General features: G+C 36.7%; 1 protein-coding gene and 1 long non-coding RNA gene across 2 annotated transcripts in view; both read left to right on the top strand.

The window, feature by feature from the left end:
• Positions 1–17,921, top strand: part of LOC307122625 — a 505,212-nt gene that overhangs the window by 291,791 nt on the left and 195,500 nt on the right. The gene's annotated exons all lie outside the window — the stretch shown is intronic.
• Positions 1–17,921, top strand: part of LOC307122623 (adhesion G protein-coupled receptor L3) — a 307,023-nt gene that overhangs the window by 233,560 nt on the left and 55,542 nt on the right. The window contains exons 9-10 of the mRNA XM_079810734.1: positions 3,998–4,181; positions 11,292–11,414. Of these exons, the coding sequence (XP_079666860.1) occupies positions 3,998–4,181; positions 11,292–11,414 (307 nt within the window). The remainder of the gene's footprint in view (positions 1–3,997; positions 4,182–11,291; positions 11,415–17,921) is intronic.

Below are 17,921 nucleotides of genomic sequence, written 5' to 3' on the forward strand. Positions count from 1 at the left end.
TCAGTTAACGGATAATGAGCTGCGGTTGTCGGTCGGGAAAATGAACCGTTTTGAGCATCCCTTGCAACAAGGCATGTTTAATCATGTTAAAGAATTTGAGAGCTGCAGTATAGCACAACATTTTCATTGAATGATGCATTAAACGTAAGCATACATTTTTTTTTTCAAATCTTAGAAAGACGATTCAGATTTGGGGTGAGAAAATGACTATTGTCATGTTTGGGTGACATATTCTTTCAGCATGAACACTGGTTTGTGTGAGTGTTGACACTCTGGAGTGTGACATTGATGTCTTGATTACATAAACACACATACGCACACTCAGTTCCCGTACAAAAGCCTCGATTTACCTTCTGCTCTGCCTGTAAGTTTATCTTCTCTGCATCAGAATATTCTCTTTCATACTCCATTGATCAAAAGCCCTGGAAGCCAGAGGGTTCACGCTGTCCTTGTGCGGTATACCGCATTATACCGGACCTCTCCTCCCATAAGGAGCTTTGTCTTATCTGTTCACTCGAGCACATTGAAAATGAAACGTCTTGAAAATTCCACAGATGTCGACTTTTAGCCTTGGCCATGGAGCTTCTTTGAAGTGAGCGCAAATCAGCATCTCTTGAAAGTTTGCCGTAAAAGATGCGAGTGAGAGCGGCTGGTTCCCTGAACCCCGGCTTCTGTTTCATCTTTTCTATCTTTCGCCTTCAATGGATTTCAGTAATTTTGGAAAAACTGAATTGTCCCAGCCATTATTAGATCATTCGCTGCACATGTTTAGGCTTTGCCTTATTAGCATTCCGGGTTGCATTTTCCGCCTGTAGCATTTTAAATGTTTAATTGGCGGTAGTGGTGTTAAGTCGAGTGATGAGGTTTTGATGATTGAGGTTAAACATTATTAAAAGATTGAATGATCAGCCACAGCTGTAGTGCCGTCCTCTCATCCGAATTTGTAGCTTTTAGCGTAGAGCTGTTTCTCTGTAGAGCGTCCACTTCTTGCGAAACTCACAGGCAGCAGTTGCTGAAGTGTCGGATTGGTTACTGATTTCAACAACTTGATATGCGGGATTGCAGAAAGCCAGAGGCAGGTGCTAAATGACTGTGTGTTTGTGTGTGTGTGTGTGTGTGTTTTGTACCATCCAGTCATTCACTAATAGTGCATGTGCACCACATGATTTGTGTGTGAAATCAGTTTACGATTCATCTATAAATGTATCTATAAATTAATCTATAGATAGAACACCTTTGGGATAAATTTGAGCGGATACTGCCAACCAGGCCTTCCTGTCCAACATTAGTGCCTGACCTCATAAATGCGCTTCTAGAAGAATCCCATAAACACACTCCTAAGCCAATTCCTTATTAAACCCTACGGATTAAGAATGGGATGTCATTAAAATTCATGTGCATGTAAAGGCAGGCGTCCCAAAACTTTTGGCAATATAGTGTATGTTATTATATACAGGAAAAGAGTTGGAAAAGCTGCATTTTAGCTCAAGTTGTGAGGTTCCTCTGCATAAACAATGTAGATGTATATGTACAGTGTATGTGCAGATGCATATGTACAGCTGGTCTGTAATCTGTTGGGTCTGTAAAAGTTTCACAGCAACAGACACTTTGTCAGGTTTTGTTGGAGCAGTATGTTCTCCTTGTCGGCGTCTGTCTGCATAGGTCAGCTCTCGTTTTCGCCATCTGAACATGTTGAATCATTGTCTGTCAGGTCTGTAGTGATGTACTGTAATCTGTTGACTGTCAGCGGCTCTCAGTTTCCTGTCGGCATCTCTGTTGCTTTACTTTTTCTCATCTGGGCTGGACTTGCTTCTTTTTTTAAACAAAAAAGTAATATTTTTACAAAATGTAAAGGCACTTCCACTCCAAAAGTGAAATGAATACGCCTGAGGTTAAAGGAAATGCAAATTTACTTCTGAACAGTAGAGGGCGCAGCTCAAACAAAGCTTTTTAGCTATGCTGCCATTCTGGATTGAAGAAGATTTGGACACAGGTTACTTCAGCAATTGAAACAAAAATAACACACAAATGTTATGTTTATCTAAAGTCCTTTTTGCTTATTAGTATGGTGTATAGAATTGGACCATCGAAGGTCAGCAGCAAAGACACTGGTTAATAAAGTGAGATTAAATACATAAATGCATATTTAATTAATTTAAAGTCTTTAACACGTTCAAATAATTTAACGCAATTAACGCAAATAAATTACAGAAGTACGGGAAGCTGCGCCATTAACGTAATTTTCGTCACGCATTGAGATGATGTTAGAAGTCGTGAGTTTATCACAATCACACTGAGCATCTACAGCACCTGTAACCCTGGGGAAATGTCCATTCTAACTCTTTAACCTGATTCTGCTTCTCTGTTTGTGATTAGGCCATTTAAAGCCGTTAAACTCTGGGAAAGTGTTCAGTGATCCAACAAAACGTGTATGTGCACGCTCTCAATCACTGATCTCACGCTGCATTCATGTACAGACTCACAGTACATTTGCGTTGTTTTCACACACACTCAGGAAGGATAATGTTTGATTTGTCATATGTACGTTGTTGTGATTAGTAATCGTAGGTTTATTCAGTCAAAGTGGTTGATTTAGGAGTTGTTTTGGCGACTCTGTGTGATTCTGTTCGGTATCTCAGCTTGACGTCTAAAATGAAAGCAATCTTGTTGTTGCGCTGTAGACATACTATACACTGTGAATTCAGTAAAGTTTTTTATGTAATGTTTTTTTTCATGGGTGCTTAGGTGTGTACAAATGTATTATATAATACAAGTATATGGACTTATATTTGGTTATTTGGTGTCATTTTGGAGTCCCCAATGATCCTTGAAGCTTGCAGAAAATACAGTTTTGTGAGAATCACCCTTCAATCTGATTGTGTACTTTGGATATAGCAAATTATAACAAAATGAATGTGTTTAATGATATAAATGGCGTATGCTTAATTTCCCGATAAGTGCGACAACAAAGGTGCGATTAACCACGATAAAAAAAAGTTATCTATTAAAAAAAAATGTATATATATATATATATATATATATATATATATATATATATATATATATATATATATATATATATATATATATATATATATATATATATATATATATATATATATATATATATATATATATATATATATATATACATATATATTCCAAGGGCTTAGTGCATTTAATTTCAACCCTATGCATAAGTTCCGCAGTAGTGGGCACTCGTGCAGTGAAAGCAATGACACACATCCGAGTCCACGAGACGGAGGGAAGTTAGCGAGTGAAGGGCATCAAAATTTGGAGTGGAACGAACCCATCCTAGAACTACAATAAGCATCATGTTTACACAGTGCACACAATGCCTCTGCATTTACTTCCAATTTCTCTCAACATGGGGACAAGAGAGCTGTCAGTCCATAAATGTGGGGAAAAAAGTCAATTGTGTTACTTATTTGAACTTAAAGGGATAGTTCACCCAAAAATGAAAATTCTGTCATCATTTACTCACCTTCACATTGTTCCAAACCTGTATGAGTTTCTTTTTTCTGCTGAACACGAAAGAAGATATTTTGAAGAATGTTTGTAACAAAGCAGATAGAGCAACCATTGACTACCATAGTATTTTTTTCCCCTACTATGGTAGTAAGTGGTTGCTCTATCTGCTGGGTTACAAACATTGTTCAAAATATCTTCTTTTGTGTTCAGCAGAAAAAAGAAACTCATACAAGTTTGGAACAACGTGAGGGTGAGTAAATGATGACAGAATTTTCATTTTGGGGTGAACTATCCCTTTAATGCATTACTTCACTAAATAATCTGATTATGTAACTCGCGTTAATAGTAATGTGTTACCCCCACATTTCATTGGCTAGCCGAATAATGCTGATTAGCAAGCAAAATAGCTTTCTAAATGTTAATTGTGTCAGTATCTTTTAGGATTTTGACAGGTTTAACAATATGCTAGCTGCATCTGACTGTTAATGTTGTTTTGTTTCTGCAGGCAATGGTGGAAACAGTGAACAACCTGCTGCAGCCGCAGGCGCGGGCGGCGTGGATGAACCTCTCGACCGGCGAACAGCTCCGGGCCGCCACCATGCTGCTGGACACCGTAGAGCAGGGCGCTTTTGTGCTCGCAGACAACCTGCTCAAAACTGACGTTGTGCAAGAAAACACAGAAAACATCCGTAAGTCATTTATGCATTTGGCAGATGATTCTATACAGTGCATTCAAGGTTTGCATTTTATAAGTTCATGCATTCAATCCAACACATGACCTTGCCATTGATAACGTCATGCTTTGCTGTTTGAGCTACAGCAATGTTAATTCAGCATTCTGTATCTCTAGAATACCATAATCATACATACGAAATGGCATCTCTTTTATTATTCTGTTGGAGCGAGGATGTTTTGTGGTCCGTTGGTGGCACTTTTAAAGAGAAAGGTACAAAGAAAGGTCTTAAACTGTTTTTTTTTTCTTTATTTTAACCTTCAGAACATGTTAATTGTCAACAGCAGTAGGTCAAACGAAAGATTATAAGCGCTTGTTTTTACATATATATTACATTAAAAAATTGCTTGATCAATCCGTCATTTATATTTCTCATAATTTACTGAAGAAAAACATATTTGCTTGATTATTTTTGTCATTTCTTATGAATTACAGCAAAATATTTGCTTTTGTCAATTATATCTCTCATAATTTACTGAGAAACGTATGTGCTTGAACATTTTGTTATTTGTTTCTCATAAATTATAGGGGGGAAAAAACGTTTTCCTTGCAAATGTTGTCATTTATATTTCTCATAAATTACTGAAAAATATGAGCTTGAACATTTTGTCATTTATATCTCATAATTTACAGAAAAATATTAGCTTGAACATTTTGTCTTTTATATCTCTCATAAATTACAGAAAAAACATGTGCTTGATCATTTTGTTATTTGTTTCTCATAAATTACAGAGAAAGAAAATCTTGATTTTTTTTTTGTCAGTGATATTTCTTTTAAATTGCAGAAAATATATTTGCTTGATCATTTTGACGTTTATATTTTTCATAAATTATAGGGGAAAAAACATTTTCCTTGATAATTTTGTCATTTATATTTCTCATAAATTACAGAAAAATATTTGCTTGAACATTTTGTCATTTATATCTCATAAATTACAGAAAAACATGTGCTCGGTCATTTTGTTATTTGTTTCTCATCAATTACAGAGAAAGAAAATCTTGATTATTTTGTCAGATATACTTCTTATAAATTGCAGAAAATATATTTGCTTGATCATTTTGACATTTATATTTTTCTTAAATTATAGGGGGGAAACATTTTCCTTGATAATGTTGTCATTTATATCTCTCATAAATTACAGAAAAAAACATGTGCTCGATCATTTTGTTATTTGTTTCTCATAGATTGCAGAGAAAGAAAATCTTGATTATTTTGTCAGTGATATTTAAATTGCAGAAAATATATTTGCTTGATCATTTTGACATTTATATTTTCTCATAAAGTATAAGTGGGAAAAACATTTCCTTGATAATGTTGTCATTATTGTCAACCCTGTAACAGGTTTGAATGATTGAGCTTTGAATGCAGTAACCAAAAGTGAAATTAGATTGTTTCTTGTCTTTGAAATGGTCTTTTACAGGGTGTTGCAACAAAAATCATGGGATTTGTACCTCTAATGCGTTAAAAAAAAAAGTAATGTGACACCAAAGCGGGCCTTATGCATGGAACGTGTCAGAGCGTCTGTTTTTGATTGTGATCGAGGTTGCCAGTGCCAGAAATCAGCGCAGCCCAGCTATCAGCTGTGTCCATGGACCCCGTCAGCCCTGATACACACTGATAAACCTGTTTTTCTCAGAGATAACCTCATGCCACTCTCTGAATACACCATTAGCAGATGGATTTGACTACTTTATGTTTATAAATCGTTTTATTTTCTTTACTGGAAGGCATAATTAAGCATTTTTAAATGAAAGGCTGAGTGAGCATATGCCACGAGTGATAATTTAGTGTCGTTTACGATGCGTTTCTCAGCCCGGGGAGGAATCGGACGAGACGTTTTGAGGACGCCCACGTTTTTCTGTGCCGCCTGCATCTGTTTGTGAATATCACAGTGTGAATGTCAGCATTCCCCAGATCATGATGTTGTGCGTGTGCGTATATTCCTCTGGGATAAAAGCGGATGTATCTCCCCTTCCTAAAGACAGGGATTTAAGGCAATCTGGCTGCCATGGAAACTCCAGAATTTAGGTCTGCCGCCTCTCTGTGGAAATGGTCGCATTTTGGGAATTAATAAAACAGAATTTATCGTGTCTGGCATGCGATTTATCCTGATATTAAGGGATCCGGAGCTTGGCTCTGCTGGGGGAGAGAGTCTCTCCCGACAAACTTTTTACGAGGGTTATTTTATATCCTTTGTGCTGCACGGCGATTAATCTGCGGGCTGTGACACCTTTAGCAGACCTTCAGGCCCTGTTTGATGGGGTTAGTTTGCGGCGTTATAAGGTTTGTTTGGCCCTCGGGGCCGCAGAGTCCGTCACTGGCTCCGTAGAGCTGAAAAGCAGCCTTCAGTTAAAGAATTAGATGGCCCGAAATTGAAAATTCAGTCTTTTACACACTCTCATGTCACTTCAAACCCATATTATGTTGTTTCTGAGGTGGAACACACAAGGAGATGCGGTTTTCCATACATTGAAAAAAGTCAAATAATTTACAAAGAATTACAAACAAAACAGCAAGAAATACATTGAATTTGGAAGTAGAAAGGCTGCAGTTGTATTCTCTTGTAAAACATATTCCAGTAATCTTTGTTTTATTTAGATCTTTAAACAAGTGCACAGTCAAGCTCCTAAGAACATCAATTCATAAATTCTCCAATGTGTCGTCTATGCAAGTTTTGCACTCTTTTCCAAGCCTTCTGAAGACATTCAGTAGAATGTTGTGTGAGGGATATACTGAAATGTAAGATTTATTCATCAGAAACGCAAAAAACAATAATGTTTGACAGTAAACCTGGCACAATGTATCTAAAGGTGTTTGCAAACCAGGCTCGCTGGACAAATGTGCCTCCAAAACTTAACTCCAAAATGTTCTCACATTATCACAATTTATACGCTATAGTTAAGACAATGGTAATAAATCATGAGTTAAACTGTGTCAGAACAAATTCATTTTGATAATGTCAGATAACTTTGATAGAAAGGTATGTAATGGATTAATCAACCAATCAGCTGTTAAATTTAAGTACACAATTAGATAATACCAATTTAGGTCAACAAATTACCAAGCAATGCTTAATTTTGTTCACTCTGTGGTGTAAAAAGTCACATTAGCAATAGACAGGAAAAAACACTTACGCAAAACATGGTCAGGTCAAAGTGTCTGAATTTTTAATATGTCACAGTTTACTTTATTTTGCTATCCTCACTTATGCAAATTAACTATAATGTCCCTTATATCTGGTGTCTGAGTAATTTTAGATTTTTAATGAAGTGGCAGTAAAACAACTTGTGGTTAGCCTACAGGTGAAGATTATTGATAAATAAAGGTTTATTTTCGTGTGGTTCATTGTTGAATAATCTGTTATGACCTGAAAACACTTTTATCATAGTGCATGACTTGTAAACTAATGCATTTCGATGTCTGCATCTCATAAATGACATGAGGGTTAGAACGATGACAGCATTTTCATTTTTGAGCGAACTATCCCTTTAAGACGACACAGAGCGCCAGCGTCGCGCCATGTGGAGAATCGGGAGAAGATTAGCGGCGTTGCCATCTGATGATAGTGTTGATGACACAGTTGTTCAGGGAAATAAAAGCCTGTTTGTGTGTGAGAATGGATGCTCGTCTTTTGCCAACTTACCCTGAAGTGGTTGTTATCCTCCTCTTTCGGTTTAATATAATGCGCTTTAAAAAACAGTGTGCCATTTTATTTAGATTTTCCTTTTTGATGGAGAGTGTGTTTGTTTGTTGGAGTGTCTGTGCTCACACTCATAATCTGGTGAGCAGATTTTGGGTGATTAACATGTTATTTAAACCGGCTTTTGATTTCTCTTGAGGCACAACAGCCTCTCAGCCCGCTGTTTGCAGTCTTAAGCTTTTCACAGCGACGGTAGAAGAATGAAAAAGTATTTCCGGCATGCATTAGTCGACTCTTTCTGCCCACAGCTCTTTATCGCTCTCTTTTGTCCTGTTGGCGGCAAATACCTGCAGCGGTGGTAAGCGGGCTCGCGCCACCCCTCAGCAGAATCCACGTCTCCGTTGGGATTTTTAATGTTAATATTGGTGCGATAAGTGTTTGTGTGTATGCTCTGGGATTTTGCGGCCGGCTTCTTTTCAGGTTCTGTGAAAGGATGTTTATGAATGCCCAAAAATGCTGCTGCAAAATCAGGCCTGGTGGTGATGCAGCGAGTCAGTGTATTCATGCTTTGTTTAGAAAGCTGTGCTGAATCAGAGTTGAAATCTCAAACAGCACATGATGCTTTGATTTGTGCAAACGGCACTGCAAGAGTTGCATTCTCCATTTGAACCTTTTTTTAACTGCCGATTCTACGCAAGTTTGTGACGCAAACGTGTCTACGCAAGCTTGATGTCATGCATCGTTTCATTTTAAAGGGATAGTTAACCCTGAAATTAAAGTTAAGTCATAATTTACTCACCCTGGTGTTGTTCTAATGTAGTATACCCTTCTTTTTTATGGACCACAATAGGAGAATTTCCCGCTCATGCTTGTCCATATAATCATCAGCATCAAGCTTTTTAAAAAAAGATGCAAAATAATTAAATAATTAACACTGTATTGTCAACTGCTGGATATCAATAAATTGTATATTAAGCGAGATGATAATAGTGATCATTCATGTCTAGCTAAATTGATTCTTCAAAGGAATTTGCAGATTTGATTAAAATATCTGGATTAATTTGTCTCAGGCCTCATCCACACAAAGCCAGAGCTTTCCCTATCCAATCAAATTTTTTTCCCCTTGTTTCAAGAAATTTCTGCGTACACACGAGAGCACTGAAAATGACTCAAACGATGTAGATACATGTCAGGCCAGTATGTGGCGCTGTAATTCTGCCACAGAAATACACTAAAAACGGAGAAGAAGAGTTGTGGCTAGAAGGGGTACAGCAATGGTAGGAAGTGAGGCAAAATCTCACAATAAAATAACAATAAATAAATTTGCTACTTACCAGATTGTGTTTTATTAACGCCTACCCCAACCCTAAACCTACCCTTACAATAATGCAAATACAGTAATAAAATGACGCAAAATATTGATGAAATTTGCAAAAAATGTACGTATATAGCTTAAACGCGTCTCTGTGTTGACAGGGCCTTAGATTACTGCTCGTTCTTGTTTTTTTTTTTGTGTTTTTTGGATGCCAGCCGAACTTAGCCCCGCCCACAACATTTGAGCTCGGGAAGTTCGGTCTGGACTTGATCCGTTGTGGAGCAACTGTGCTCGAACCAGAGCTGTTCGGACCAATCAAATTGTCAGGACGGGCTTTATATACGATGATGGATAGATGATCAACAGTAACATAATCATTCACGTCACCAAAGATCCCTTGCGTTGAATTCGTTTACTAAACGGAGAACTTGTTTGTATATGCATTCACCTTTACTATTTCTCTCAAAAATGATGATCGTGTTGGTAAGTCCTCCGTGTATCCTTAAATTCTTTTTACAATACCGACAAAGATTGTTTACACTCATCTTCTTCTTCTACTTCTTCCAGCGTGCGTGCAGTTGAGTTCTGTTGACAGCTATGCGTCGCTCAACATACGTCACTTACTCCGTAGCTCTGATTGGTTGTAGGTCTATCCAATTGAGTGCAGAGGCATTTTCGCCCTATAATCACAGCCTAATGGAGCAGGATCAGACTCATATTCTGACTAGAATCGTCACATTTCGGTATGTGCTATGTTCAGGGAAATTAGTTATTAGCTATATTCAACTGTCAAAAAAAATAAAGAAAATAAGAACATATAATCAAACTACAAGCAACAAACAAAAGTACATACAATAGAGCAAAGATGCTTATAAAATAAACAGTGCTTTTCAGGTTTTTCATGTATCTAACAGTAGTTTTCAGATACAGAAACTGAATGAAGTAATCAAATATAAAATAACAACATTGCAAAAATATAATCTTCACTGTATATAAATTAAATAAAGATGAATCATTATTGAAGTTACAAAAGCTATTCAGTCAAGAGCAGTGAGTGATTTCTTTGTCATTTGTTGTTTGATTAACATTAAAAACACAGACAGCAGGAATAGGCTTCAGTACATACTGTTACACATGAACACACGTCTTTCTCGACTGTTTACATTTTACTTAAGACATAACCTACTGTGTTTGCTAGGATACTCGCCAAGACGGGCATGTTGACATATTTTTTGTGTGATTTTAGAAAGAGTGCACACACACACACACAAATCTTATCTCAGTGCTCACAAGTTCTCTTTTGCGTCTTGTGCTTGAATGCTTAAATTGGCAAGTCTCAGATTAGTTTAGTTTAAACACAGTTATCAACATGTGCTGTCCAGGTCTCACCTGCGCTTTCGCGCTATCAACACCCGGGTGATGACGTCACGTTCAAGCAGACGTCACTCGCTTACAAGAGTGACTGTTTTGTCCACGCTTTTTGATCATCGCTGTTGTAATGTATTTGGAAGCCAGAATATGTATCCATCGACATAAACATACATCAGCCGAACTCTGTTTGTCTGTTTTACACGTTGTTATTTTCAACAAACCATATTATAGATGCATTGTCTGATTTGAGATGAACCGCAGTGCAAGTGCGTACCGAACCGTGGGTGCATGGAGAACGTATTTTTTACCAAGAAATCTCCTATAAACACATACACACATTTATAGATAGATTTATTTTAAATATTGTTAAAAGCCTGAAACGAATAATGGAAAGTTGGCATATTTTAATGCCAATATATTTGAATTTGGGTGTTCGCGGGTTCATTCCGATAAAAAAAAAAACACACATTTAATATATTAATTTAAAATGACCACATTTCATTAATTTATTTAAAAACTGCTACATTTCTTTTAAACTCCCAATAGAGATTGTGAGTGAATGTCAAGATTTTCAGTAATTTACATTTTGACCTATTCATCACACAAAGCCATTGTATGACTTCAAAAGACTTGGAAAATAGCACACAAGTGGGATGGACCACTTGTATTAAATACATTGTTGTTTCTTTCCTCAGCCCTCATTCACTTTCATTACACTGTCATGTGTGTCTTTGTTCAGAGCTGGAGGTGGCGAGGATGAGCACAGATGGAAATCTGCCCGATCTGAAGTTCCCACAGACAGGAGGACAAGGGAACGCCATCCACCTGTCAGCCAACACTCTCAAACAACACGGCAGAAACGGTACGCTCACATTATTATGGGGTGGTTATATGTAATGTTAACTGGGTTATTATAGTTAACTAAAACTAAAGCCATAATAAAAAATCCCTGAACATTAAAGCAGCACTAGATAACTTTTCAACCTTTATAATATATTTTCAAGACTCTTGTGATGATACATCGACTTACAATAGGTTGAATGACACCTCTGCCATAGCCTGACGGGGTCTGTATCGTTTTTAATCGTACTTTTAAACTTCGGGTTTCGGGTAGTAACCCGAGAAAAAAAATAACTACAAAATTCGACTGCTTTACGGCATATACTTCACTTCCACCACCACCCCCACTTCCTTAAATTCGGACGTGCGAGCCCAACTATCATTTGTTTGCCGAATGTTATAGTCATGGCCGAAGCAGCACAGAAAAATAAGAAAGCAAAGGTTTTGTCGGAGGAAAGCAAAAAGAGGAAACGAGAAAGTGATCGGATTAAAGGCAGGACGAGGATCAACATTGGGCCAGCGTTTGCTCGTTGGCGTGAGCTGAAGGAGGAGGGGCTACATTCTTGCAAGTAAATACGTAAGACGTACAAAATCATATTTTAGGATACCTAACATGTCTTTGATATTGGTTTATTTGTCTTGCCTCAAGCTATAATGCAAATCGATTTTTCAAATTTGCAGATTCATCTATGGTAGCTTGATATTATAATATTGACGATATATGGTTATTACCTACCACTCAAACATTGAATTGAAGTATCATATAGATTCTGTAAAACGGGAACCAATAGACTAGGCTACTATAATGAAGCTGGCTTGTAAACGTGAGCATCGCGATCATTTGGCGTTTGAAAAAAATAAAACCCATGAAATTATATTCATATGACATGCTGAAACATATGCCACTGTAACGTTACCTGGGATGAAGACATTTCACACGCGACGCAAGCAGAACACCTGCATGTGAACTCCTGCAGTGTTCAGGGCTATCATGGTTGTCATGTCAATAAATGCACGTGCGATGCATCCCCTGATGTAGAATGACAGAGTTTACGACAGTAGTAGAGGACAATACTGTTTCCCAACTGTAGGGGGAGCCCGAGAGCAAAACCTACCTAGTGCTGCTTTAACTAAAATAAAATATAAAAAAAAAAAACTAATTCAACTAATTGCCAGGCATCATTTCTCATTTTCATTTATTTTAAGTTAAAGTACTAAAATAATTCAAATGAAATAAACTAAAATGAAAAACTAACTGAGCATTCAATGAAATAAAATAAAATAAATTTAGAAAATCTTAAACTTATTTTATTATAGCTATTTCAAAATGGTAACTTTAGTTTAGGGTCCAATTCTCACTATTAACTAGTTGCTTATTAGCATGCATATTACTAGGATATTGACTGTTTATTAGTACTTATAAACTACTTATTAATGCCTTATTCTGCCTGACCATATTCCTAGAAGAAAATTTTGAATAAAATCGTCATTTTGTTTGAGTTTTGCGCTCAAAAAGTATTCTCGTCGCATCATTAAATTAAGGTTAAACCACTGGAGTTACAGGGACTATTTTAACAATGTCTTTACTACCTTTCTGGACCTTGAAAGTGTTCATTAAATTGCTGTCTATGGAGGGGTCAGAGAGCTCTCGGATTTCATCAAAAATATCTTAATGTGTTCCGAAGATGAACGAAGGTCTTACGGATATGGAATGATATGAGGGTGAGTAATTAAAGGGTAACTTCAGTGATTTAGCATTAGGCTTTGTATCAGTAGAAACCCGGTAGTATATTCAAATTATGGTACTTTCCTCCCTCATATCCCCCTGAGATGAGAGAATTATGCATTTTATTTCTGGAAAAAATCCTCCGATGACACAAATATTGTCATTTTGCGTCATCAGAGGATTTTTTGGCCAGAGGCTAAAGACTACAGCCACTAGATGGAGCTGTTCCACATGTTATCAACCCGCCCATAGCGGAGGGATCTCACTCACAGAATGTAAGACACAGACGGCCGCACGGACAATCATAACGGTGCAATGCAGAGTAAAGTGAGTGTTTTTTATTGAAAAGACACGTTCAGTTTTTAATTGTAGTGTTTATTCTGATCAAAAGGATTGTATTACTATGAAGATCAAAACGATGGTGTATGGAGTGGCCTCGTAGGGCAGCGAAGCAAGTGCATTCTGGGAGTTGTTGTCTTTCATCCACATGAGACAAAAATACATTTTCTGTCTTTTCTCAGTCTAGAAGGCACCAAATTCAAAAATAATTTCACATTTCTACTACATAAATGACCCAGTTTAAATACAAAGCTTAATTCTAAATCACTAAAGTAACCCTTTAATGACATAATTTTTATTTTTGGGTGAACTAACCCTTTAATAGTTAGTTTATAGTGAGAACTGGACCCTAAACTAAAGTGTGACGGTCACAATTTCTCATATTCGTTTAGTTTAAGGGCCCTTTCACACCTACCTTGTTTGGTCCGTATTTTCTGACTTTTCAGTTTGATCCGAATAAAAATTAAAGGTGTGAAACCTCAAAACCACGGTTCGGGCCAAACAGGCGAAATTTGGTCAGACGAAAAGAGGTAGTCTCGGTCCGGATCAAACTCAACAAAGGTTTGGTTCGTTGCTAGTGTGAAAGCATTTTCTGTATGGTTCGGACTTTCAGACCATTTACAGGAAGTTCCGGTGGTTCCCGTGTAGCCTAAACAACTGTATGGAAACAAATTGCCACTCACCTTGGTCTCTCCCCAAATGGAGGTGCCAGGGCTCGCAGGATTGCTTGCAGTCTTCTCCTCCTTTCCTGCCGGCGACGATAGAAATGTTCGCACAAGGACATTCAATTGGCGAATTTGATCTAGCCTCGAGTATAGTTGGTGCTGCAGGTAGTAATGCCATAATAATAACAACAGTATAGTGGCAACAATATGCATCTGTTCCGTTTACGAACAGATCAGTGTCAAGATGCAGCCCACATAGATGATGAAGACAGGACTCAAGTAAAGTTATTTAGTGTGCTTGCATAATTGCAATGTGAAACCAAACCAAAACTAACCGAATGTATAAAATGTATCAAAACATGAACTTTGGTTCTGACCTTTGTGCGGACTTTCAGGTGTGAAAACACCCTTAGTTGAAGTACTGAAATAACTAAGAGCCCTTTCACACCTACCTTGTTTGGTCCGGATTTTCAGACTTTTGATCCTAATCAAAATTACAGGTGTGAAACCTCCCACGGACCACTGTCCGGACCAAACTGAACAAAGGTTTGGTTCGTTTCTAGTGTGAAAGCATTTTCTGTATGGTTCGGACTTTCCGACCATTTACAGGAAGTTCCTGTTAATGTTTAAATATTATAATGTTATTTTTAAATTTCATCTAGGCTATTTTAATTATGAAAAGTGTAAAGATGTGCAATTTGTCAGAAGATTTTGACCACATTAAGTTTTGTTTTGTAGAAAGCCTTTCTTTTAAAGTGAATTTCGTTTTGTATGAATTTTATCTTAATTTTAATCAATGTTTCATCAGCCAATTGCCGGGATTTAATAAATAAGAAGTAAATAGGCTATAGCAGACAACAATCGTGACATGGAGGCGTCGGAGCGATCACTTGCATTGCTCTTGAACATGTCACAGTCTCATAAATAAACGGAAACTCAGCAGACTACTTGCCTCACAGACATGAGAATATGTGTATAGAAAGCTTGAAATGTCCACTTTTAAACAAAACAACTCGAAACGAAAAGAAATAGTCAAGCAATGCGCACTGTTCACTAGTGGCAACGATATGCGTCTGTTCATTCATTCTTCATTCAGACGCGCGTCCGTTTACAAACCAATCAGTGTCAAGATGCAGCCCACATAGATGATGACGACAGGATGCAAGTATGTCATGTAACGTTCTTTAGTGCGCCCGCACTTTGGTGCGGACTTTCAGGTGTGAAAACGGCCTAAAAGTAAATAAATAAATAAAAACTATATAGGCATATTTAAAAAATAAAAATGACAAAAGACACAACAAAACAAAACTTTAACTAAAATTAAAATGAAAAAGAAAATATAAAAAGAAAGTCTAATTCAGACCAAAAATTTTTTATACATGATACTAAAATTGAACTGAACACTAATGCCACATCCATTCTCTGAAACTCTGAAATGTCCAATATCCTTCTTGCCAAAATATAATAGAGGGCTAATAAGATCCTCAGTGCTTATTCTCTTTTAATGAACAAGATGCCATCAAACTGGTTTCCTTCATCAGAGGTTTTCCTCCCATCACCAAACGCTTGTTACTGAATGGCCCATCAACAGGAATTGCGAAAAATTGTTGTCTGTTCTTGTGAGTCAGTGATCCCAGACTCTGCGGGGAGGTGGCGGGGGGGTGTTTTTTAATTTCTTTTCATGAAAAAAGCAAGTGAGAGACGCGAAAATAACGAGCAGAACTGTAGCTCTGTCAAAGGAGGCAGTAAAGCGCTAATAACATTTCAATAAAGCTGAATCAAATCGACTAGATTTTTTTTCCTCCCTTTTTTCTCGCTCACTCGAAACCTTTGTGGCTTTCAGTAAAGGCTGCCGAAAGGAACAAAGCAATATGGGTGTTATGTATTCATTACGTGATCTTCTGAATCCCATCTAATCAAAGCTCAAATTATTTCACTTCATTGCTCTTTTCCTCTAATATAACGACTAAAACAGTATTTCGATCAGCTTGAGACTCGCTATGATGTGGTAATGAAGAAGCTTTTTTTAGTGAGCTCTAAAGAAATGTGCCGCAGAACTTCAGTACGCCCCATCAGGACATGTTCAACAGCAGATTTAACACGTTTTGCTTTGTTACACTGTCGCTTTGGATTTTTAAAGCTTTAGAAGGGGCTGATCTCCTAAACCAGCTCCCCTTGAATCTCTCACACAGTGAAATAAATTCACTTTTCCATTAAGGGCCGATGTTTGCCCACTTAAATTGATTTCCAGAGGTGTTTTTTACCTTTATAATGGCTATTTAAATATATATATGGCTATATAAAGCTTTTTATTTCGGTTTCCACAAAAATATGAAGCAGCACAACTGTTTCAACATTGATCATAATAAGAAATATTTCTTAAGCAGCACATCATGTTAGAATGATTTATGAAGCATCATGTGGAGACTGGAATAATTATGCAGAAAATTCATCTTTGCAATCATAGGAATACATTACATGTTAAAATATATTACAATAGAATTAGCGTTGTTCAGATTCCGATACTAGTATCGGAAATATTACTGATACCACAACAACTTCTGGCATCGGTATCGGCACGTACTTGAACCCATATACCGATCCGATACCATTTTCTTAAACAAGACCTAGTTATTATGACCGCTTTTTTACAGTCTATGGTCACTATATGAGGACACGAACGCATAACTTCATCGCTTCATGAGAATATACTGTTTCATTTGAGAAAACTGTCATATCATGAACACAGACAATCAAACGGTGTTCACGGCAACCCGTCAAAATAAAAGTTTGGTTTAACGTGACAGAAATTGACAGAATATATTAGGCTAATATTGTAGCCTACAGTAGATTTAGCTACGTCTCTATGTAATAATAATTATTCTCTACTAATAATAATAATTATGCCTACATGGTTGTAAAGAGATTATTTTCTGATTAATATATAATTTTTTATATTCTTACATTTATTTGTTGCACTGTTTTTTTATACAGTTATATAGTAAAACTAAAATACCTTTTTCAGTTTGCAGTGTTAGATTTGTGGCTGCATTTGAAGTTCTTTTTCACTTAAGAAAAATAAATAATATTACTGTCAAATGCACGTCATATAATAAAAATACTGTAATATATACAGTAGTTCACTGTATGTTTTTGTTCATGTTTTATTAAGGGATAAGTCTGAAGCACACCATAAAATAATTCTAGCAATTCATACAGGGCTAAAAGTATATACAGCTGTGTAGAGATACACACCCAGATTTCAGATCAGTACTCTGTATTGGCCAAAACCCTGAGCCCAGGTATCGGAATCAGTATCGGGAAGGGAAAAAGGGTATCGGAACATCTCTAAATAGAATACAGTTATTTTTACCCTAAAATGGGCGACGTATCCTGGGGGATACAAACATTTTTGTCTCAAGTAAAAATATATATTTTTTATCAGTAAAGTCTTTTTTGCTCATAAATCTTTAATGATTTTAATAAAGTAAATGTAAGATAAACATTTACGGGACTGGAGCAACTTGGGTTTACTTGATTATTCATACACCAATTTTTTATGTTAAAAATTAAAAATTATTTTTACATTTATTCATGTAAATGTCAAATATGACACAGGCTTTTGGGGAACATTTATTTGTCCATCTCCCAATTATCATTGATTTGCAATGAATTACATTTATGTGCCATAAAAGCCTGATGAGTGTAAAGTTATGAGAGAAGAGATGTTTTAAAAAAAAATGGCTAAAATGTTGTAATAAGCATTGCCAAACAAGCATTCTTTTTTTCAATGAATTTA

Source organism: Gobio gobio (assembly GCF_949357685.1).
Source record: "Gobio gobio genome assembly, chromosome: 2".
Lineage (NCBI taxonomy): Eukaryota > Metazoa > Chordata > Actinopteri > Cypriniformes > Gobionidae > Gobio > Gobio gobio.